Source organism: Plectropomus leopardus, chromosome 4 (genome assembly GCF_008729295.1).
Source record: "Plectropomus leopardus isolate mb chromosome 4, YSFRI_Pleo_2.0, whole genome shotgun sequence".
NCBI classification, from domain to species: Eukaryota; Metazoa; Chordata; class Actinopteri; order Perciformes; family Serranidae; genus Plectropomus; species Plectropomus leopardus.
In genome coordinates, this window is record NC_056466.1 from 33,623,456 (window position 1) to 33,648,415 (window position 24,960).

Genomic DNA, 24,960 nt, shown 5'->3' on the forward strand with positions numbered 1-24,960 from the left:
AACAGAGTGCAGCTTCGCGCCAAACAGTTTATGGCTTTCACCTGTTTTCGGACAACTAAACTGACACTAAACTGCGAGAAAGCCTCTTTATAATGGTACGTTACAAATGTAAACTGTTTATTCGCTCGGTCTTCAAGCTGTTTATGAAAACAAAGTGGTGAAATAAAGCTAAAATAGTCCTGTTACCGTGTTGGAGCTGCTCGCTGAGGTTCAAACGCCAGCCAAGTGCGCACTGCTAGCTTAATTAACATGAGAGCTAAAGATGAACAAGCACTCCACAAATAAACTGAGCAATAATTTAGCGAGTAACACTCAAACGAGGAGCACATTAAGATCTTTTTTTTGCTCTTTGTCGTGTAACAGTTGACATGTGCCTGCTGTTTTGTTAAGTTAACGTCACGCAAAGTTAAATGATGCACATTTTCTTGCAAAAAATGACTCTTGAAAGTGAAATCTTCCATTTCTAAAGCATCGATTTTCATCTGTATGGTTAAAGCACAGTGCAGCGCTGTAATCTGCGTGCACAGGCTAAAATATTTGAATTAGGTCAACATATAACATGTTTGTGTGCACACAGGGCATCAGGCGGGTCTTTGCACCGACATCAGGCAGTCCAGTGTTTGTTTACCTCTTTCTCATTGTTGCACACCACTGTTTTTTTATTTTTGTTTGTTTGTCGTCATCATATAAAACAAGATCATCAGAAGGTATCTCTATTGTTGTTAAAAAATTTTATATTGAGCAAGCTGGCGGACGACACCGCTTTATTCAAAGACCTGCGACTGAAGCAACGGATGTATTTGCAAAAGCTTCAGGTCTCTGAATAAAACAAAAAAGAAAAAGCGACTTATTTGTCTTGAAAAGCTGTTAAGTGACCTTCATGAATGATTTTCCTGTCCAAAGTGAAGTTAGCTATTTAAGCACCCTTGTAACCAAAGAACAACAAGACAGATGTACTCTTTATTTTACTTTAATGATTGAAAAAAAGAAGCAGAAAATACATTTAATTGTTGGTTGTAAAGAAATCTTTCCTTAAAGGGGCGTGACTATTTATCCATAGCCAAAGGCATGTCAAGGCTTGTTTATGGTGCATCTTTATTTTTCTATTAAGAATATTGTAATAACTGTAATAGATAAATAAAATGGACCAACTGTTGTTTCATTTCTTTCAGGAAAATCATGTGCACTGCATTAGAAAATGTATATATCATATATAAAAAATGGCTGTCTTGACTTATTCACTTTAAACAACATGTTTAGGAGTGATTGGTTAAAGCATCTCTTGAAAAATGACGGCTTTGTTTTTACCTAAATTGGAGGACTTTCTTTCTATTGGCATGCAATTATTAAAGCTAAAGACGAAAAACCAGTCAACCCATAAATTGAGTAATAATTCAGCAAGGAACACTTCAGCAAGAAACACATTATGATAATTTTTTCGCTCCACATATGCCTGCTGTTTTTTTAAAAGTTAACGTGACATTAAACGATGCACTTTTTCCTGCAAAATTAACATCAGAAAGTGACATCTTCAACCTGTAATCTGAGTGCACATGCAAAACTGTTGTGATTAGATTTAACACATCACATGTTTGTGTGCTCACAGGACATCAGGCGGTTCTTTGCACCGACATCAGGCAAGCCTGCAGTGCAGAAACCAGCTTCAAATGGAACCACTAAAACAGAGGAGAAGAAGAAGAAGAAGAATCCTCTCTCTCCAGACGAGGAAGTGAAAAAGAAAAAGAAAGAGGCCACCAAGGCAAGTCATTTATTTTACCGTCTGCACTCCTTCTTGCAGCGATTGATCTATTTCTTGATCTTATTCATAACGTTTTATTGTGGTTTATATGCTTCAGGTGAAAAGCTACAAACCAGAGGAGAAACGCAGTGACAGTGAGAAAAAACGAAAAAAGCGTGCAGTCATAGAATCAGGTGTGTGTGGTTTTGTGCTCTTTGTTCATTCGCTATTTGAGTCTCTGAGCAAATTGAGGAGTGAGTGGGATTCAGAGTTCCTCTTTTGTCTGTCTGTATTAACCCTTTGGAACCTGGATCGACATCGCTTTTCTTATGCTGAGTTCAGATGCCTTTGACAAGTATTTTCCTGTGAACCCTGAGCAAATTTGTTTGATTTTGTTCCAAAACATGGGGAAAAGGCATTAATCAACTTGGCAAGCAAATATCCTGCAATTTGCAAATAATAAAGAAATAATAAATATTGAATCATAATCTAACGAAATTGCACATATTTATATTTATTAACATATACTTATCCACCAAAAAAAGGCATACGAAATTTAGGAGTGATTGGTTAAAGCATCTCTTGAAAAATGACGGCTTTGTTTTTACCTAAATTGGAGGACTTTCTTTCTATTGGCATGCAATTATTAAAGCTAAAGACGAAAAACCAGTCAACCCATAAATTGAGTAATAATTCAGCAAGGAACACTTCAGCAAGAAACACATTATGATAATTTTTTCGCTCCACATATGCCTGCTGTTTTTTTAAAAGTTAACGTGACATTAAACGATGCACGTTTTCCTGCAAAATTAACATCAGAAAGTGACATCTTCAACCTGTGTAATCTGAGTGCACATGCAAAACTGTTGTGATTAGATTTAACACGTCACATGTTTGTGTGCTCACAGGACATCAGGCGGTTCTTTGCACCGACATCAGGCAAGCCTGCAGTGCAGAAACCAGCTTCAAATGGAACCACTAAAACAGAGGAGAAGAAGAAGAAGAAGAATCCTCTCTCTCCAGACGAGGAAGTGAAAAAGAAAAAGAAAGAGGCCACCAAGGCAAGTCATTTATTTTACCGTCTGCACTCCTTCTTGCAGCGATTGATCTATTTCTTGATCTTATTCATAATGTTTTATTGTGGTTTATATGCTTCAGGTGAAAAGCTACAAACCAGAGGAGAAACGCAGTGACAGTGAGAAAAAACGAAAAAAGCGTGCAGTCATAGAATCAGGTGTGTGTGGTTTTGTGCTCTTTGTTCATTCGCTATTTGAGTCTCTGAGCAAATTGAGGAGTGAGTGGGATTCAGAGTTCCTCTTTTGTCTGTCTGTATTAACCCTTTGGAACCTGGATCGACATCGCTTTTCTTATGCTGAGTTCAGATGCCTTTGACAAGTATTTTCCTGTGAACCCTGAGCAAATTTGTTTGATTTTGTTCCAAAACATGGGGAAAAGGCATTAATCAACTTGGCAAGCAAATATCCTGCAATTTGCAAATAATAAAGAAATAATAAATATAAAATAATAAAAATAAAGAAAATAAAAATATATTCAGTTATTAGCATATATTTATCATCCAAAAAAAGGAAATGACCCCAAACATAATGTGAATATTTTGTATGAACAATTTAAAGAATTGAAATAAGCAATAACTAGAGATTATTTGTGATCATTTCAATTATTATTATTGGATATGTTAACTTTTTACTGCACAGTGGCCAGAAAATGTATCCAAATAGTTTATGTGGATTCTGTAAATACTTTTTTAAAACTCTGAAGTATTGTTACACAAGATTTCCAAGAAGTTATTTTTCAGACATAAAGATGCTTTGCTGTGTGAGAAGAATAAATGCAGGAGTTTTTAATCAGCTTCAATTCCACACGCTCTCCATCCTCCCTGTTTCTCTTCTTCAACTTGTCTTTCTGTCTGTCCAGACTCTGAGGATGAGGAGCCAGTGAGCAAATCAAAGAAATCCCCCAAAGAGAAACAGAAGACGGGCAAAACAGAGCCACCTCCCAAAAAAGATCCTGTGCAGTATGTCTCTGAAACAGGTAATGGCTCTATAGTTTGTCAGCATATTGAGAACGAAACATGGTTGGACGGTGCATTGTGACCTGATATCCATGTAGAGATTGATTTAAACATAATGAAGATAAAAGAAAATAAGTGTCTGTAAACATACCTTTACTCAGGGTTTTCCTGTTCTAGCTATGGCTACTGAATCAGGTCTTTGTAAGTTGAGTCACTTACAACGGAGCATTAGGGCCATGTTAAAGAAAAAATAACAATTTGATTTTGAGAATAAAGTCATAATATAACAGAATTAAGTTGTAATTTAGACAACAAAGTTGTAATACTATGAAAAATAAAGTTGTAATATTTTGAGAATAAAGCTGTAATTTTACAATAAAAAGTCATAATTTTATGAGAAAAAGTCGCAATTTTATGTAACCAAGTTGTTATTTTATAAGAAAAAAAGTTGTAATTTTATGAGAATCAAGTCGTATTTTTTACAAGAAAGGGGATATTTAGTTATTGAAATAAACATATTGTCAGCAAACTTTAAAACAGGTGAGACTACAGGCAGCCTCCGTCCCTACTATCGTGCCATACCACAGACTCATCCTCGTAATATTACTACTATATTCTAATAAAATTACAGCTTTTTTCTTGTAAAACTATGAATTTTTTCTTATTATATTAAGAGTTTATTCTCATAATATTGCTGCTATATCATAATAATTTTCCAGCTATTATATTGTGTAATAATATTACTATTATTAATATTACTACATAATATACTGCTACGACTTTTTAAAATAATATTTCAAATTTATTTAAAGTTTTTTAAAAAAAAAACTCATATGTAGTCAGGTAATCAGTTATCAGTTATGTTGACCACTCACATTTAAAATATATTTTAGGAGTTAAAATGAAAATAAATAGGTTAGAAAGTGCAGTAGGCCATAGTGCATTAATGAGATGTGTCCAGCTTTAAAATGAGGAATGATGTTTTGTTAATATTTTGGAAATGTATTATGATGGAATTTTTCCGGTTGTAGACTCAGACAGCGACAACTTTCAGTCCTTGAAAAAGGCCTCCAACCCCAAGCAGAATGGCTCGGACAGACAGAAGCCAGGAGCCACAGAGGGCCATAAGTCTCCTTTCAGGCCCTCCACCACACAGGGGAAAACTGCTGTGAAGTCTCCTCCTGCGCCCGTCACCCCTAAATCAGCCCCGCCTCCTCAGCCCAAAAAAACTCCCACCTCAGTATTCGATTACTTCGGCAGTGCGTCTGTTCAGCGTTCAGACAAGAAGCTGGTAGCCAGCACCAAACGAAAGGCGGTGAGTATTCATTATGTCCTGTCTCCTCTTCAAACTCTCTTCATGTACTGCTTTTTCATCCAAACCATAAAGATCATGGCTTTCTGAGTTTAACCCACGGAACCCTGCTGCAGCCAGGCTCTTAGGCTGGGACAAAAACAGGACACACACGGGATTACGAAATTATTTATTTATTTTCATCAAAATATTCAAAACAAATAACTGGGTGGAATGTGTAAAGTCAGCAGCGTATGGATTGAATGAGTGCTGGATGGATGTCGTGCTGCAAAAACAACACATAAACAAAAGCCAACTGCAGAGGTGTGTGGGGAGAGCACATCTGCTCGGTTCACACTGTGACATTCTGGGCTGTCCTAGATGACCAGCGTGAAAGAAACATGGCGGCCTCTTTGGTCGTGGCTCTGAAACAGTGGTCCTACATTGCACAGTGAGAGAGGTTCAAGGACGGTTGTTGTCACTGTTGTGCAGTCAGAGACAGCCTGGGATAAATTTCTGACGGTGTCAAAAATTTGGGATGAGAATCTCCCTGTGTGACTGCTGTTACGACCTGCGTTTACTTACCAACCAACAGAAATGCAGCACAAATTCATGCACTGATCAGAACCGCACTGCTAAATGCTAGTAGATGCTAATACTTACTTCAAGCATTCGTTGAAAAATTGGCGTGCCAGGTTGGCCTCTTTTGCCCAGGTACGGCCACGTCCACATTCTCCTCCATGTCCTCGTTTTCAGACTTTTTTCAACACATAGATGGATGACGCACACCGACAGTGTTTTGTTCATGCGTCTGCAGGAGGCTTTAGTTTGTGTCTCATAGTGCTTATTAACCTCCAGCAGGTCTGCAGAAAAAGAATTTAGCCTTTCGTTAACACACTGACTTTGTAGAAACTCTTCTTCTCCTCAGCCGACTCAGGACAGAGATGATCAGATGAGTGATGAGGAAATTGCCAAGCAGCTACAGATGGATGAGGACATGGAGGTAGGCTGATCAGCGTAACAGCCGCTCGTACACTGCTCGAGCAATTACAGCCGACAATGAGTTGGTTAGTCAGCTGACAGAAAATTAACAATTTATCTTATATGATTGTCAACTTAATATCTTTGGAAGATAGGCTGTTGGTTGGATGAACAAGATGTTTGATTATGTCATGTTATGCTTTGGAAAATAAAAATATTTTTTGAATACAATTTTTAACAGTTTATAGACAGAACGATTAATCTGACAAGATAATCTGCAGTTTAATTGATATAAAAGATACGCATTAGTTTTGTCTTTCTTAGTGCGCCTGCTCTAAGAGTATCAGGGCTGGTGCAGTCAAGGAAAACATGTAAAAGTTAAGGCTGAAAAAGGTATGCTTTGCAGGAATTGTTCAGGTCTCTCACATAGTCAAGATTTGTGGCGTCAATTAAAAATTAAATAAAAAATTTAGAAATTAAAAAATGCGGACAAGTATTTATTTTCTATTTTTGGAGCTGGACTGTCATTAGGAGGGCTGTGACGAAATACAGGCAGATGGTAGTTTACAGATAAACTCACCACCACACACTTAGCAGGTCATAAATGATGGTTGACAGGGATTATTGTTTTTATATGTTTGTGTGTTTTGCTTGAGGACACTCATGCTTGTTTACCTTTTAAAAGTTTGTCTCCCAGTCCTGGAAATGCTTTTGAAAATTTAAAGGTTCATTTATTGTCATTCTGTAGATGTTGACACATGAAAAGAACAACATTTGTCACTCAGGCCTGGCAGCGTACAATAAAGTGGCAGTGTTACTAAATAACTTAATAAATAAATAAATAGAACCAGAATAAATAAATAAAACACATTATTATTAATCTTGGAGAATTTCTGACATTGAAATTAATAAAATAAGGTTTGATTAAATCTAAAATGTCCCAGAAGTAACAGAAAATATCACAAAATGTGCTTGTACGTTACAACCAGTGTTTTGTTTTTTTTCTTTTTCTCATAATTCTGTTTTCTTGCTCTGATGTCAATCAGCTGGAGAAGCAGATCCATGAGGACGAGGAGTTTGCCAGAACTCTGGCCCTGCTGGACGAGGAGCCTCAAGCCAAGAAGGTGATTTAAAAAATGAAAAAGAACATAACGGCACATTGTCTTTTGATATCAGTGGTTGTTAAATTTCACTTTGTGTATGTGTCCTCATCCAGGCTCGTAAAAGCTCAGATGAAAACCCAGCCGCTACCACAATCCCCAAAAAGAGCACTGCAGTCTCTGCAGCTGGCAGCAAGAGCAGCCCGTCAAAGACCAACCCAAGGAAAAGCATATCGGAGGACGTGATTAGTCCCTCTCCTAAAAAGTTCCCCACCCCCGTCAAAGCCAGCTCCAAACTGGCCATAATGAAGAAAAAAGAGGAGGAGAGAGACGAGGGGCCAAAGGGCAAAACACCAATTTCACCTGCAAAAATAAAAATCTCTCCCAAAAAGGAGCCGATCGCTTCAGCAAGCATTGATAAGAACCTCACTCCCAAAACAGGCACCACACCAATCACAGTTAAAACTTCTCCCAAGAAACCAGAAATGAGCAAGGTAGTCAGTTAAAATGCATAAAATGCAATGATCAACATTATCTATCAATCAAAACAAAAATAGATGTGAAAATATGGAACGAACAAGTTAAAACCATCTAAACAAATCAAATGTCCTTTTGTCTCCGTCTTATCAGAGCACAAGTACGAGTCCTGACGATGCAGAGAAGAAGAAGATCAACTCTTCGGCGTACAGGAACTACCTCAACAGAGATGGACCGCGAGCCCTGGGCTCCAAGGAAATCCCGCAGGTCACACACACATCAGCCCTCTGAGTGACCGCCATTTTCCCTGAAACTGCCTTCGTCTCGTTCTTCATCGCTGACTGTATGTTGTGTGTGTGTTTTCCAGGGTGAGGAGAACTGTTTGGAGGGCTGTGTGTTTGTGCTGACGGGCGTCTTGGAGTCCATCGAAAGGGATGATGCCAAATCCCTCATCGAGCGCTACGGTGGCAAAGTGACGGGCAACATCAGCAAGAAGACCACGTACCTGGTGCAAGGCAGAGACAGCGGAGTCTCGAAGCTCGAGAAGGTAACCAACCTGATCCAGATTAACAAAGTTGAGACCAATAGAGAACTCCAATTATGAGTCCTAAAAGCTGGAAATGACTCAGCATTTTAGCATGTCTGGTCCTCTTGTCTCTAAGTTGATGGGTTTTTATTTTTTATATTATTATTATTTTATTTTATGGATTTTTGGTTAGGAGCCTTAACACTTAACATGCGCTGCCGTGAAAGTTTGATCAGTAATAAAAAGGGTTACTGTCTTGGTTCAGCTTCAGGGCCAGAGACTGCATGTTTACATCCAGCTTTCTGTTGTATTTTACTGCAAACTAGGTTAGCTGTTAGCCGCCTGTCGTAGCTAATGCAGGCAAAACCCCAGCTGTTGAGGGCGAATTTTTGTGAGTTGCAAAATGCTCCAGAAATACTCCAGCGGCCATAAACGCACAAGTAACGCGCTGTGAATTTTTTTGTGTTTAGTGTGAACATGGCACAAGACTTATTTGAAGTTGTGATGTCACAACTACACTATCCAAAGGTAGAAAGTGCTGCTACAGTGCCGTCACAGTCTTTCCCCGGCTGCAGTGACAGTGCAGAGATGCCGAGAGCATAGATGATGAAAGACCAGTCAGAGATGACGGGGCTTTTTTGGGTGGCGGGCTTAAAGATACAGTTGCTAAAGGGAGTTTTTCAGACAGAGGGCTAACACATAAATTCACACACACAGTATGGGAAAGATAATGTGTTTTGTGAACATCAAAGCATGTAAACATGTTTTATTTGAAAAACCCAAAACACAAGTATGAACTTGAAAATTAGCATAAAATGGGACCTTTGAAACTTAATACAAAGTATAATAGTTATTAAGGAAAAAGTCACAGCACCTATCTTTAAATTATTTGACCCTTTAAAACTGTAAGAGGAGATGCATACCAAGTGTGACTATTCAGCTCATTAAACAGGCAAAATAAGTTCAGTGTCGAGTCAGATCCAACATATTGAAATATGAAAGGTCTATGTGGAAACCAAAGAATAATTTAAGTATTCAAGCAACAGGAGTCTCACTAATTTCAAACTGCTTCTTTCTTGCTTCTCCTCGTATCTGTACGTCAAATAATATAACAGGTTTGTACGATTGTCTATATACTCAGGCGGAGAGTCTTGGTACCAAGATCCTGGATGAGGATGGTCTGTTGGAGCTGATCAGAACCAAACCAGGAAAGAAATCCAAGTATGAGATTGCTGCAGAGGCTGAGGTCAGCACTCACATTTTAACTTAAATAACACTGCTCACAAAAGGAATGCATTTGAATTCAACCCAGAAGTAAAGTCTTTTTTTCAAGTCCAAATCAAAATGAATTTTTCCAGTTTTTTTTTTCATCAGAAATATTTCTGTAGCTGCTTAACAGAGCATATCTGAAACATAGCAGAAGAAACAAACAGTTTAATTTCAGTTGGTCTTTTACTGCCATAATACCATGCAAATTCAGATACATTTTATTTTGAATTAGTCTTAACTATTCTGAGATTAGAACTAATAACTATTAGAACTATTCTTTTTTTAGAACAAATCCTCAAAGACCAGGACTCCCCCCAGCAAGCCATCAAAGAGCACCCCCCAGTCCCAGAAGATCTCTCCCTCCAAGGGTAATTCCAGGTCCCCTCACACACCGAGTCCGTCAAAGACCGGACTGGCACAAGGCCACGCAGCCAGAAACGGAGACGGCGGCACACCTCCTGGGAGAGGGTCAGGTCACACAGCCCGGAGGGGGCTGGGCCTTTCCTCCTCCACTTCTTCATCTTCACCCCCCGGACCATCATCCCCATCAGGAGGGGATGCAAGTCTGCTGTGGGTTGATAAGTACCGCCCCAACTCTCTGAAGACTGTTATTGGCCAGCAGGGAGATCAGAGCTGTGCCAATAAGCTGCTGCGCTGGCTGCAGAACTGGCACAAACACCACAGCGGAGGCACATCCAAACCACCAGGTATCAGACGGCGTATTTCTCTTTGAGCTGTGAGGTATAATGATAAAAGCTAGACAGCAGATCTCAGTTTTTTTCAGTGAATTTTATTTCTGAAAACTGTATCTGTGTCTGAAGAGTGTATGTTTTGTGCTGTTTGTTGCCAGCAGTTGCAAGGTTTGGTAAGTTTGGAGGAGGGAAAGATGATGGATCAGGGTACAAAGCTGCTCTGCTCTCAGGACCTCCAGGTGTGGGGAAGACCACCACAGCTGCCCTGGTCTGTGAGGTCAGTGTGAAAACACACAGTAGGGCTGGGCGATCTGTCTTTAAAATGATATTGCAATATCTTTAGGCTATTATTGCAAGACATGATAAATATCTCTATACTTTTAAGTGTCCTCTAAACCAACGTTCACTTCTAATATACAAAATTACTTAATGAACTGCAGTTACATTAAAGTTAGAGTAGCTGCTGTCATAGAATAAGTTGAATACACTACTGTTATATCAACATTTCATAAAATACGATTGTAATAAAGTGAAATTAAGTACTTTTATCATGAAAATTTGAAAAAGTATTATCAAAATTCACTAAATCGAAGTGGGACCCATGGTGCTTTTATTTTGAAGGACCTGGTTCGCCTCGTAAGTGTTGATGTTTTTGTTGTGGACTTGAAGCTTCGGGTCAAAAGCTGACATTAGTGTTTTCAGACAGTTAAACAGATACTGCGGCGCCTTTAACCGTGAGGATTCATTCACTGTGAGTGAATAACAAACAAACAGCTCTCCAGTTCATTTTTTACTAATATTTGCAGGTCACACTCGTGCTCTGTGGTTGCAAAATGGGACAAAATAGTCACAACTGGAGCTCTGCAAATGGAAAAACACAAAGCCTCACCTGCTCACACTACCACCGCTACCTTCTTGAGTCAGACTGTTACCGCAGCACGGTTAAACTTGATGATTAATTCACTGTAAGCAGGAATCAAACTAACAGCTCTCCACTTAATATATTAATAGTATTTGCAAATCGCAGTCAAGCTCCATGGTGGCAAAATGTGACTAAATAGTCACAGTCTAGAGCTCTGCAACAGCACTTTATTGCGTGTGTGCGCGTGTGTTTGAGAGTGAGAAAGAGAGAAGAGAAAGAGAGAGTGAGGCAGAGAGCGGTAAAAGAGTGAGAGAACCAAAACACCGGTGGCTTATAGAAGCAACATGACAATTTATTTTTGATGTTTACAATATAGTCATTTTGTATATCGCACATGGAACAAGCCGTGATATATTGAGAATATTCGATCCGTCGTCCACGCCTGTACTGTCAGTGCATTACTTTAAAGTATTTCTGCACCTGTGACTCCCAGTTGGTACAAATTATGTCTTAAACTTGAACATTTTGCTTTGATCTGTTTTCGACTCAACCTCTCCACTGTTGTGTGTCGGCCTGCAGGAGTTGGGCTTCAGCTACGTGGAGATGAACGCCAGCTGTACTCGCAGCAAAAACAGTCTGAAAGAAGTCGTCGCAGAGTCACTCAACAACACCAGCATCGAGAACTTCTACAAAGGTGATCCCTCTATTTATTTTGTTTCCCAAGAAAAAGAACTGGAAGGTTTTAGTTTTGAAGCTGCAATAGGAAGTCTGTTGAGTTTGATTTATTTGCATTGAGAAGTAAAAATTGTAAACCTATAGTTTTCTGGGGCTTTTTTTTTTTTTTTTTTTTTAAAAAGGCCACTTTTGATTTATACCCAATGGTATTATACCCGATAGTAATTTATACACAATTAAATTGTGTGTGGTCACATACAGTGCATAAAAAACAAAATAAGAATTTTTAGGAAATGAAATTGATACAAAAGCTAAATGCCGCAATCATTTGGAGGCTGTGATTTCTACAAGAAAAAATATTACTAATAGGGATGTAAATCACTGGTTTCATCACAGTATGATATCGATACTTTAGACAACAATACGATATTTACCAAAATCACACAGTCAGCCACGATATGATTTCAATGATATGATTTAGGAGCCGGCGATCAATATGAAACGATATTATCTGCTCATTTAACACAGAGAGAAGCTGCCACCCCCGTCTTTGCTTTTGGCCAGAAAAGATAAAAAAAATCATCTAAATAATTGGAAATCATTAAAACAGCTTCATTCCCTTTAAAAACACAATATGGAAAAAATGTTTTCATTTTAACTAAAACCATGACCCTTTTCATAAAACTTCAGGGCTGTCTGACTTGAAGACAACTTCTCTCAACATCCTCAAAATGTGGATTAACAGCAAGATCTATAAAAATCAGCTCAATTATAAGTCAAGGACCATAGACAAAACAACTGTGTTTTGTACGTCATGTTTTCCCCCCACATATATCACATGCTAACATTAATAGCATAAGTCTATGGCATTTTACACTGCATAAATTAGCTTAGCAGTAAGGGGACTTTTACACTACTATACTTTCTCTGACTCACCGCTAGTTTAAGTCACCTCATCTCCGACAGAACAGCACGGATGAGTTTCAGCTTACATGCACTATTATTTTAGCCGAACATTTTTGAAACTGAGTAGCTAACGTATCTGCATAAAGTTAGCAAAGTGAGATGCCTGGCAGGGACGTTATGTTTCCTCAGTACGGCTTTTGTTCCACATGACGTGTGCTCCGTCTGTCGAGTAAACAGCATTCTCCTCATCGTCTGTCTGCTGGCTGCTCGCCATCATCTGCCTCACGCTGTGTGACAGTGACATAGAATTTCAAAATAAAGGTGCATCTGAAAGAGGATGACATGGATCAATATTTCCACTTTGCATCAGTGATACAGGATTGTTGCTCTTTTAATCGATATATATCGATGCAAACTGATGAATTGTTGTACCCTTAGTGACTAAATACTGACTGACTTGAATCACAGCACACGTTACATTTACTGTTTTTTAATATGTTGATCAAGCATAGATATAAATAAAAATTTGGGTGAAAACTATGCGATGTGTGTTTTGTAGGCACATCTCAGAAAGTGAGCAGTAAACACGTCCTGATCATGGATGAGATTGATGGCATGGCTGGCAACGAGGACCGTGGAGGAATCCAGGTAAAAACGAACGAACCACATTCAGTCATGTATCCGTGCCTTGACTCTTTTTGCAAGTTGGCATCAGCAGCTGGTCTTTGGCATGAACACACACACACACACATCTGACCTCGGTGCTAAACTTAAGCCCCCTAGAGCAAAAACTGTAGGTGCCAAAAGGTGGGAAAATTTTGATCAGTTAACCTTTGACCGTTTGCCTCCTGCAGGAGATGATCGGCCTGATCAAAAATTCAAAGATTCCCATCATCTGCATGTGCAACGATCGCAACCACCAGAAGATCAGGTCACTGGCCAACTACTGCTTCGATCTGCGCTTCCAGAGGCCACGAGTGGAACAGATCAAGGTACACACACACACACACACACACACACACACACACACACACACACACACACACACACACACACAATGTTTCAGGATACAAGATGCACAGAGATGCTGAATGAATCCAGCTAGTACATGTAAGTGTAGACTTTTTTGGATACTCATAAATGGAGACAGTTGAGACTTTGATACATGCAAACAATAATGCCACACAGCAGCAATAAACGGGAACTTGCCTGTCTGTTTCCTGCTTTTAAACTTAAATGTTAATTAACTTTTCTCGCTCCTTTAAATTTTGTACATTTTTCAGGGAGCCATGATGTCCATCGCTTTCAAGGAGGGAATCAAGATCCCGCCCCCAGCCCTCAACGAAATTATCCTCGCCTCCAACCAGGATGTCCGACAGGTAAAGAGGACAAAGTCTCACGCTGATGTTATGTCTTCACTCGTCACCCTTGGTTATCCGTCTTACCGTGCCGGCTTTTTGTTCTCCAGGTGATCCACAACCTGAGCATGTGGTCGGCCAAAGACAAGGTGATGACGTACGACCAGTGCAAGTCTGACGCAGCCAGCGCCCGCAAGGACATGAAACTGGGGCCGTTTGATGTTTGTAGAAAGGTGTTTGCCTCCGGGGAGGAGACCGCCCACATGAGCCTCATCGATAAGTCCGACCTCTTCTTCCATGACTATTCGCTGGCGCCGCTCTTTGTCCAAGAGAACTACCTGCACGTTCGGCCAAAGGCTGCCGGGTGAGAGAGGCTGTCTGTTTCTACTTGTTTTCAGGCCCTGTGCTAAGCTAAGCTAACTGCCTCTTGGCTAATGTACAAACATGAGTATTGCATAAAGTGTTCTGCTGTTCCTTTAATATTTCTCTATTTTTGTGTCTTTCTTCTCACAGCGGGGACCTCAAGTCCCACCTGATGTTACTCAGCAAGACAGCTGACTCCATCTGTGAAGGAGACCTGGTGGACAGACGGATCCGCTCTGGGCAGAACTGGTCCCTGCTGCCCACTCAGGTAAGACACTCGCACACTGTTACACTCAGAAGCACGCCACACGCTCGCCAAACAAACTTGAGAAGTGAAGGTGGAATCATCAACATGTACAGCAGTCATTTCCTTATCGAACTGCTTTATTAGAGGGACTGCAGGGTCTTAAAAAATATTCAAAGTTTATAAATAAATCAACCACACATAAAGGCCTTTTAAAAAACTTTTTTATTTATTTGTCCATATTGTATGATAACATCACCTGTGCATAAAAGCCCCTCTACGCCCGGCTGTTAAAGAAAGCAGCTAATGAGGAAATGTTTGGATGAGGAGGAGTTTGAATCATGGCTGAGGCTCTTTGAAAATAACTGAGGTGTAACGTTACTGTTCTGTGTGTTAGAAGTAGGGATGCACGATAACATTGGCATGCCGTTTGTATTGGCAGATATAAAATGAAATTTTGGAATTGTCCAACATGCTGATTTCTGCTGATAATTTTTCATTTATTTTGCACAATTTTTCACAATGTGAACATGTACAAAACATTGTAGTATTTTCTTATTTTGTACAATGAATGCACACACACACACACGCACACACACACGCATTGAGAAGCATCATGTTTTGTGTCTCCATCTGCTGTTGGGCCATCACAATCAGAGTATGCGTAATATGATGGTCATTCCACTACAGAAGAGACTTGAAGATCACTAAAACTTGGAGGGGAAAAAAGCTGATATGTCAATATCGGTTACAGGCCAAAATTGGAAAAATCCAATATCGTGCATCCCTGGTTTGAAGGCGATGAGTTCAGTCTCTCGGGATCAACACTACCCAGTCCCACGCATGAATAAGCCACAAAGCTGGCATGGGATGCAGACATCAGGAATCAGATGGATAAAAGTCTGCATACACACAGTTTTAGCCATGAAATCTTTGAAGTCAGAAATATGTAGACACATTCCGTTAATGAGATTAATAAAGATGCACGTCCTGGTTTTCATTAACGTATCTCAATCGTTGTGGAGCTGGATACACTTTTTAATCACACACTAAAATTTGTGACATTTCATATGATACTCTGTGACATACTATATTTTGACTATTTTAAAGATTTATTTTGATATACCAAGATTCAAGCTTGACTTTTTTAATAACTCTTTTTGTCATATTATACCATGACTTTTCAATGTCATACAATGACTTATTTTATGTCATACTGTACAATGATTTATGAGTGACTCTTTTCATCATAGTATACTGACGTTTTAGGTGACTTTCTAATATCATACTATTTTATGACTTTTTAAAAGACTTTTGTCATGCAAGCCTGCGCTTAACTTATTCTTGAAATAACCTAATCCGTGTGCATGTGTGTGCTTGTGTGTGCATGTGTGTGCGTGTGTGTGCTCCTAGGCCATCTATGCCAGTGTGTTACCAGGTGAGCTGATGAGAGGCTACATGAGTCAGTTCCCCACCTTCCCCAGCTGGCTCGGCAAGAACTCCTCCACCAGTAAACATGCCCGCATCGTCCAGGAGCTGGCCTCACACATGGGCTTAAAGTGAGTCGTCCCTGTCTTTGAACTATTACAAGTTCAGTGTTGATATGTGAAGAGGAAAAGGATTGAGAGAAATGACTCACAGGTTCTGTTACTGAAGTAGTTGGAGATTTGAGGGAATAAATGTTTCTTAAAAACGTTAAAAAAAAAAAACAATCACCCAAAATGACATAATATAGTATATAAAAGTATTGTATGTCATTAAAATCAGGCAATTAAAGTAATTGTATAGAATGTCATGAAAATGAGGAAAAAATCATATAATATGTCATGAAAACGTCATAGAAATGTCATAAAAATACAAAATAATCATTGTGTTGTATATCATACATACATCTTTTTAAAAAAAAAGTCATAGTATAGTATGTCAAATGTCATAGTGCAGTTTGTCAAAAATGAAGTAAGTTGTAGTATGTGATTAAAATGCAAAAAAGTAATACTGTACCATATGAACAAAAAGGTCAGTATATTCTGTCATTAAAATGCAGAAAAAAAGTCAAAACATAGTATGTGATTAAAATGCAGAAAAGGGTCAGTATGGAAGTATAGAATGTCATAAAAATCAAAAAACGTCAGGGTATAGCATCCTAAAATGGTAATAAGGATAAAAGGATTGTATGTCATAAAAATCAGAAAAAAAATAGTATATTATGTCTTAAGAATACAAGTATGGTATAGTATTCCATAAAAACAAAAACCCGTCATATTATATTATATCCAAAAGATGAAAAAAAAGTCAGGTTGTACCATGTCTTCAAAATTCAAAATACAACATCATAGTATAGTTTGTCATACAATTGCAAAATAAATCATAGGTTAGTAGGTCCTCCAGATTAGGATAAAAAGTCATTGTACAGTATTTCGTCAGAAACAGCACAAAAATGTCATAGTTTGGCATGTTGTAAAAATATCAAATAAAAGTCACAGTATATTATCTCTTTAAAAGTAGTATTAAATTTCAAAGAACAGAGCGTGTATGGAAAAACACAAGCATGTCCAAAACACAGTATGTCCAAAAAATGTCATAGTATAGCATATCAACAGAAAGCATAAAAAGTGATAGTATAGGATGTTATCAAAAATTGCCAAAAAAGTCATAATATAGAATGTCATCCAATATAGCAAAAGTCATAGTATACAATGAAGTCCAAAATCGTATTAAACAGTCATAGTATAGTATGTTGTGGAAAATAGCATAAAAAAGTTACTCTACAGCATATCATCAAAATTTGCATGAAAGAGTATAGCATGTCATCCAAAATACCATGAAAAATTAATAGTATGACATTTCATCAAAATTTGCATGAAAAGGCAATAGTATAGTACGTTGTCCAAAATGGCATAAAAAAGTTATCAGAAATAGTATAGAAAATTCTTAGTATAATATTACATCCAGCACAAAAAAGTCATAGTATAGTATGTCATCTAAAATAGCATAAAAATGTCATAGTATAGTATGTTGTTCAGAATACCATGAAAAATTCATAGTATAGCATGACATCAAAATTTGCTTGAAATATGTCACCCAAAACTGGATGAAATAAAAAGTCAAAGTATAGTAGGTCTTCTGAAATTGCATTAAAATGTCATAGTATGGGGTGTCGAGTGGATCAAGCTAGCAATCTCCTGTCCCATCTAATAAAGGCAAAAATGCCAAAAAAATAATCTAAAAAAAAATGTCATAGTATGGGATGTTGTCCCAAATACCATGAAAAAGTCATAGTATGGCATGTCTTTCAAAGTAGCATTAAAAAAAGGTATAGAATAGGGTCTAAAATAGACTTAAAAATATTGTATAAAGTATAATGTCTTAAATATGCTAAATAAAACGTCAAAGTACAGTATGTCATCAAGTTACCCTCCCAAAAAAAACAAAAAACATCACACTATGTCAGAACAAAAGTCAAAGTACAGTACAGTATTTAATTTATAAAGTACAAAGTACGATTTGGGGTACAAAATAGTATGAAGAAGCTTTAGTCCAGTATGTCATTGAAAAATGCATTAAACAGTTATTGTCTAGTGTGTTGTCCAAAGTAGCAAAAAAGTCATAGTTTAGTGTGTCATAATAATCAGGAAAAAAATCATAGTAAATGTCGTCTCCTGCAGAACGATGAGCAGCAGACAGGCGGTGAACCTTGACTACCTGCACTACCTGCGGCAGGCGCTGCTCAACCCACTTCAGAGGCACGGAGCGGAGGGCGCCAACGAGGCCGTGCAGCTGCTGGACGACTACCAGCTCATCAAGGAGGACGTGGACAGCATCATGGAGATCAGTGTCTGGGGCGGACAACCGGACCCCTACTCCAAACTGGACTCTAAGGTCAGCAGGAGGTGGGAGGGGGGTGTTTTGTAAACAGTGGTTGATAGTATTAGGAATTATACCAAAGTTAGTTCAGGTCATGAAAATTGGCTGATAGCGTTTCAGAGTATCTCTCACTTTATTTACCTACTAATACCCATAACTGCTCAACGCAGTGCTCAGTACACACAGTAACCAGTACCAGCTGCTCTCTACTGGGAAGTCTAAAGATTCTGACTCCAAGTGATGCTATCAGAAAGACAGCATTGTTCGTCAGCATGACAATATTTGATCAACCTGCCGGTTGTCTTCAAACAGCTGCTTATTAACACTTATTAACCCACTTTAGTTGCTTAATGCTCCAATAAACTTTTCAAAATTAACCTTTTTTTTTTTTTTTTGACTGGTAAGCGAAGCAAATCTAACAGCCGCTTGCCAGCATTCGTCTGGTGATATTTTCAGTCGTGATTATGTCCACCAGCTAGTTGCTAACTGTGTTTGTCTGATGTTTGGTGTTGATCAGAAATTGTAAAATAACTTTTTAGAGTTTTTTCGCTGCACCGTAATGTGCAAATTTAAATAGAGAATACAAAATACACATAAACATGTCAATTTTGAAAAAACTAATTTATCGCAAAAAGTTTTTACGCTCGCATAAGTTAGTATTTAAGGTGATTTGAAAAAGGCATATCTTGCAAAACTGCAAAGTAAACACTTCGCTTTTATGGCTCGCACGATGTGTAACACTGGTTCACAACTAAGTCAGTGACATTCTACAAAACATAACTCGGTATGTGTGGACGGAGGAAGAGACTGAGATCTTAATAACTCTTATACGAGGCAAAGAAATTACGGCGATATTAGATCGGCTTTATTGAGTGGCTGCAATAAAAATAAACATGCCAATGTTTTGGACATCCATCGCCATGGTTACTGGAATGATATCTCAAGAGTCATCTTGCAATTGTGTTTTATTGAAATTTCAAAAATATCGCTTACGTTTTGTGCAAATCTGTAATGGAAACCAGCTAGACACCTTCAGATGCAGCGACTTTATCCTGTTTATGGCTGATCCTTTAATGTCCATCACAGTGAATTCTGACGCCTGTGCTGTGTCTCCGCTCAGGTGAAGGCAGCGTTCACACGGGCCTACAACAAAGAAGTTCACCTGACGCCATATTCCCTGCAAGCGGTGAAGAAGGGCCGACGTGGTGGCGGCGCGGGGGAGTCTGAGCCGGGAGGAGAGGACATTGACAACGAAGAGCAGGAGTCTGAGGACGAGGGCCTCAAAACTGACGCCATGATCAAAGTAAGAGCATTCACACTGAGAAGCGCAAACCCATTAGATTACATGAATACTCCAAAGGCTCTCTTCATATCTCTCTCTGTTCGAACCCTAAGCCTTAGATTTTTGCAATCCTATAAGTTTAGTGCAGCAGCATGGATCTTAACAAATTTAAATACGACATCAAGCTTGACGTGTGCAGACTATACGATGATATCGCCTACTGAATCGCAGGCTACGACCTACGTCCATCAACGTTAACACGCATCAACAAAAATCATCAGTGCGTTATTTATCTGTAGTGGTAGAGAAAAAATGTAAACGAACAAATCGAGCCTTTATGTGTGTTGGGAAAAAACTAGAGAAGAGAATGTGGACGCCATCACGGCTGGAAAAAAAAGCCAACTTGGCACTCCAAATTTGCGAAAAGAGCTGTGTTCGAAACCGTCCCCTTGTTCACACACTCACTATTCACGATGTAGTGTGTATTAAATAGTGCTCTTTATAGGGAATAACCAACGAGATTTCGGACACTACGTTGACATTTTTTTTTCCTTAAATGTGTTGTGCATTGTGGGTATTTTATAGTGCACTATATAGTGGATGACATAAACCGCTGAGAATTCAAATACTACTACAAACTATACAGACACAAACCGGCCCCTATACAGTGCATAGGGGCCGGTTTCAAACACAGTATTAGCATCTATTAGCATTTAGCAGTGTTGTGCTGATCAGTGCGTCATTTCATGCTGCATTTCTGTTGGCTGGTTAGTGGACGCAGGTCGTAACAGCAGTCACACAGTGTGATTCTCACCCCAAATTTATTTCAGATATTTATCCTATGCTGTCTTTGATTGCACAACCGTGACAACGGCCATCCCTGCACCTCTCTCACTGCGTGACGTAGGATCACCGTTTTAGAACCACAACCGGAGATTTCACCACCTTTCTGCCACAATGGTTGTCTTTTGCCTGCGACAGCCCAAATTCACAGTGTATAACAGGCCTAACTGTGTATATGTCACCTGCGTCCTTTTCCTGCAGCAGAAGAAGGCTAAAGTAACCAAGGAGACGAAGAAGGAGAAGAAGGAGGACTCTGGGAAGGACAAAGGCAAGGGGAAAGGCAAAGGCAAGGCCAAGAAATGACCGATGACCAGAGGACAGAAACTCTCCTGGTCTGCCTCCCGCTGCTCTCACAGACTGTAATATTCTGTCTCTGCACTAGCAACGCTCCTTTAACTAGCATCAGAAAGCAATGGACTGGTCTTAACCTCTGCAGGTAACCCACCTCTCCCTCAAACTTTCATTCAACCACGCTAAGAAATGTTTTTCAGATTTTTTTTAACTTCCTGTCATGTTTCCATCAGTGTCTCCATACTGAACAAATGATGGACATTATCTAGTCTACCATTCATTATTATCATGTCTGTCCACCACTGTAGTAACACGTCTCATCAGGAGCGTAGTGAATTTCTTCCATCAGTAGATTGTGGTCCATGTGTTGAGGCTGTAAATAACGTGACTGATGTAAAGGACTGTTACTTTTTGCAACAACACAGAGAAGCTTTAGCTCCACGGTTAGCGCTGATGCTTCTGTAAAATTGCAATTTTGTAAAAACGTTCATGAGGATAAATACAGAAATGTGTCACTCATGAGTGCAGGTGATTGATTGCTTTCTTTTTTTAACACTCTTTTTTAAAAAATGGTTCCTGGGAGATATTTCATATAAGATTTAAAATCAGATATTCATATTCTTAGATAATGTGATGGTCATGGAAATGTTAGATAAGAGGACCTTAAGAATTCTCAATAAAACATGCATTCAACATCTATATTTCTAGGACTTTTGAGGACAATTTTATGAAATGGCAAAAAGCTCCCGAGCAGCTACCAAAAGGATGTTGTGCTGGTGAGATGTTTTGTCTCTGGATCTGGGGCCAAGTTGTGCTGTTTACTTTTGGTTGTGTAGTGTAGAGCATTTTAGTTTTTGACAAAAGGCACAAGAATGATCGTGACACCTCTGAATCACCTTCAGCCACTCTATATTACAATAATGTTCTTTAAAAACAGCATGAACAGAAAATATTTCACCTAAGAATATACACATTGTTCTTTCATTGTCTTTTGATTGATGGCTATTAGGCAACTTTGAAATTCAGTTATTTCTATTAATTTCTCATCATACAAAACTAAAAGCTTAAGATCTATCTAAAATATATATTTGGCATTTTTAACAAATAGAAAATAACTTTTACATTTATAAACATATGATTAGTTGTCATTTCTTCACTGATCCGGGTCATCAGTCTGCAGATATTCCGAACAGTCAGATATCTTCTTTACTTGTTGGACACTCAGAGCTTCAGAGCACATTGGACACACGGCCTCTGTGTCCAACAACCTGGACACACAAACAGTTAAATGTAGATTTGTGAATGTCAAACAAATAACAGAAGTGAATCAATGGTTTGTTTAGTGGGGTAGTTGGAGATTTTGGGCAACGCACTTTCCTCCTTAAATAGAAGAAAAAAAAACATTTTACCAAATAGGACATGAAATTCATAGTTAAGTCTGTCATAATAATCTGGAAAAAATAGTGTGGTATGTCATCCAAGATAGCATTAAAAAATCATCATTGTATATTATGTTGTACAAACCTATAAAAGCTTAGTGAATCGTTAAAAATATCAGGAAAATAATGACATTTTTTCACGAATTTTGGGGACATTCCATGATATGTATTTTTGGATGACGTTTTGGACAACGTACTGTACTATGAGGTTTTTAATGTTTCTTGGGGGACAGACTTTACCATGACGTTTTGGATGATTTTTGGGCGATATATTATATTATGTGGTTTCTGATGATTTTTGGACGACATACTATACTAGCACGTTTCTGATGATTGTTGGACGAAATATTATAATATTTCGATTTGGATTATTTATCCGCGACATACAAAACTACGATGTTTTCGATGACTTTGGCCGACATGCTATACTATGTCACTTTTGATCATTTTTGGAACAACATACTATACTATGACGTTTTTAATGATTTTTGGAACAGGTACTATACTATATTGCTTTGGATCATTTTTGGACGCCATACCATACTATGATGCTTAGGATGATTTTTTCACAACATACTATACTATGATGTCTTTGATCATTTTTGGACGACATACTATACTATGACGTTTTGGATGATTTTTCAGTGACATACTACACTGTGGTTTTTGATCAGTTTTGGACGACAGACTATGCTGTGATGTGTTTGATGATTTTTGGATGACATACTGTATTTTGATGTTTTGGATCATTTTTGGAAAGACATACTATACTAAGACGTTTTTGATGATTTTTGGAAAACATACTATATGATGATGTTTTGATGATTTTTCAGCGACATACTATACTATGACGTTTTTGATTGTTTTTGGACGACACACTACACTGACATTTTTGATGATTTTTGGGCGATATACTATACTATGATGTTTTTGATGATTTTTGGAACAGGTACTATACTATATTGCTTTGGGTCATTTTTGGACGCCATACCGTACTATGATGCTTAGGATGATTTTTTGACAACATACTAGACTATGACATCTGTGATCATTTTTGGACGACATAATATACTATGACGTTTTTGATTGTTTTTGGAAGACATACTATACTATGACGTTTTGTATGATTTTTCAGTGACATACTACACTGTGAGGTTTTTGATCAGTTTTGGACGACAGACTATACTGTGACACCTTTGATGATTTTTGGATGACATATTATACTATATCGCTTTGGATGATTTTTTGGTGACATATTAGTATGACGTTTTTGATCATTTTTGGACCACATACTATACTATGTTGGTTTGGAAGATTTCTGGATGACACTACACTGTAGTTTTGGATGATTTTTCGGCCACATACTATACTATGACGTTTTGGATGATTATTGGGCGACATACTGTACTATGTCACTTTAGATTATTTTTGGACGACATACTATACTATGACGTTTTGGATGATTTTTCAGTGACATACTACACTATGAGGTTTTTTGATCAGTTTTGGACGACAGACTATACTGTGACGCATTTGATGATTTTTGGATGACATACTGTATTTTGATGTTTTGGATCATTTTTGGAAAGACATACTACACTATGACATTTTTGATGATTTTTGGGCGATATACCGTACTATGATGCTTAAGATGATTTTTTGACAACATACTATACTATGACGTCTGTGATCATTTTTGGACGATATACTATACTATGACGTGTTTGATTGTTTTTCTGTGACATACTGTACTATGACGTTTTTTAACATTTTTGGACGACAGACTATACTGTAATATATGACGTTTTTGATTATTTTTGGGCCACATACTATACTATGACGTTTTTGATCATTTTTGGAAAACATACTATACGATGATGTTTTGATAATTTTTGGGCGACATACTATACTATGACGTTTTTTGATGATTTTTGGAACAGGTACTATACTATACTACTTTTGATCGTTTTTGGACGACATTCTATACTATGTCGTCCAAAAATGTTAAAAAATGTCATAGTATAGTATGTCACAGAAAAACGTCAGACTATATTGTAATGTACGACGTTTTTGATGATTTTTGGAAGACATACTATACTATGTTGGTTTGGAAGATTTCTGGATGACATACTACACTGTAGTTTTGGATGATTTTTCAGCCACATACTATACTATGACGTTTCTGATGATTTTTGGCTGACATACTACAAATCGAGCCTTCGCTGTAGCGGTATTTATGTGTGTTGGGAAAAAACTAGAGAAGAGAATGTGGACGCCGTCATGGCTGGAAAAAAAAAGCCAACTTGGCACTCCAAATTTGCGAAAAGAGCTGTGTTCAAAACCATCCTCTTGTGAACACACTCACTATTCACGATGTAGTGTGTATTAAATAGTGCTCTTTATAGGGAATAACCAACGAATTTCGGACACTACGTTCAAATTTTTCCCGCTGCTCTCACAGACTGTAATATTCTGTCTCTGCACTAGCAACGCTCCTTTAACTAGCATCAGAAAGCAATGGACTGGTCTTAACCTCTGCAGGTAACCCACCTCTCCCTCAAACATTTCATTCAACCACGCTAAGAAATGTTTTTCAGATTTTTTTAACTTCCTGTCATGTTTCCATCAGTGTCTCCATACTGAACAAATGATGGACATTATCTAGTCTACCATTCATTATCATGTCTGTCCACCACTGTAGTAACACGTCTCATCAGGAGCGTAGTG

General features: G+C 38.2%; 1 protein-coding gene across 3 annotated transcripts; it reads left to right on the forward strand.

Moving 5' to 3' along the window:
* Positions 1 to 21,086, forward strand: rfc1 (replication factor C (activator 1) 1). Of its 3 annotated transcripts, none has more exons than XM_042484936.1 (23): positions 1 to 95; positions 1,607 to 1,759; positions 1,857 to 1,932; positions 3,674 to 3,790; positions 4,802 to 5,085; positions 5,990 to 6,064; positions 7,089 to 7,166; positions 7,259 to 7,636; positions 7,773 to 7,886; positions 7,987 to 8,166; positions 9,287 to 9,391; positions 9,701 to 10,121; positions 10,265 to 10,383; positions 11,548 to 11,662; positions 13,109 to 13,197; positions 13,404 to 13,541; positions 13,833 to 13,928; positions 14,018 to 14,271; positions 14,421 to 14,538; positions 15,928 to 16,073; positions 18,180 to 18,393; positions 19,499 to 19,681; positions 20,705 to 21,086. In XM_042484936.1, the coding sequence occupies exons 1-23, from the start codon at positions 93 to 95 to the stop codon at positions 20,804 to 20,806; spliced, it is 3,558 nt and encodes a 1,185-aa protein (XP_042340870.1). In that variant the 5' UTR covers positions 1 to 92; the 3' UTR covers positions 20,807 to 21,086. The 3 variants fall into 3 exon arrangements, with proteins under 3 accessions (XP_042340870.1, XP_042340871.1, XP_042340872.1); XM_042484937.1 differs by having other exon boundaries at positions 10,268 to 10,383; XM_042484938.1 differs by lacking the exon at positions 5,990 to 6,064.
* The last annotated feature ends 3,874 nt before the right edge of the window (positions 21,087 to 24,960 follow it).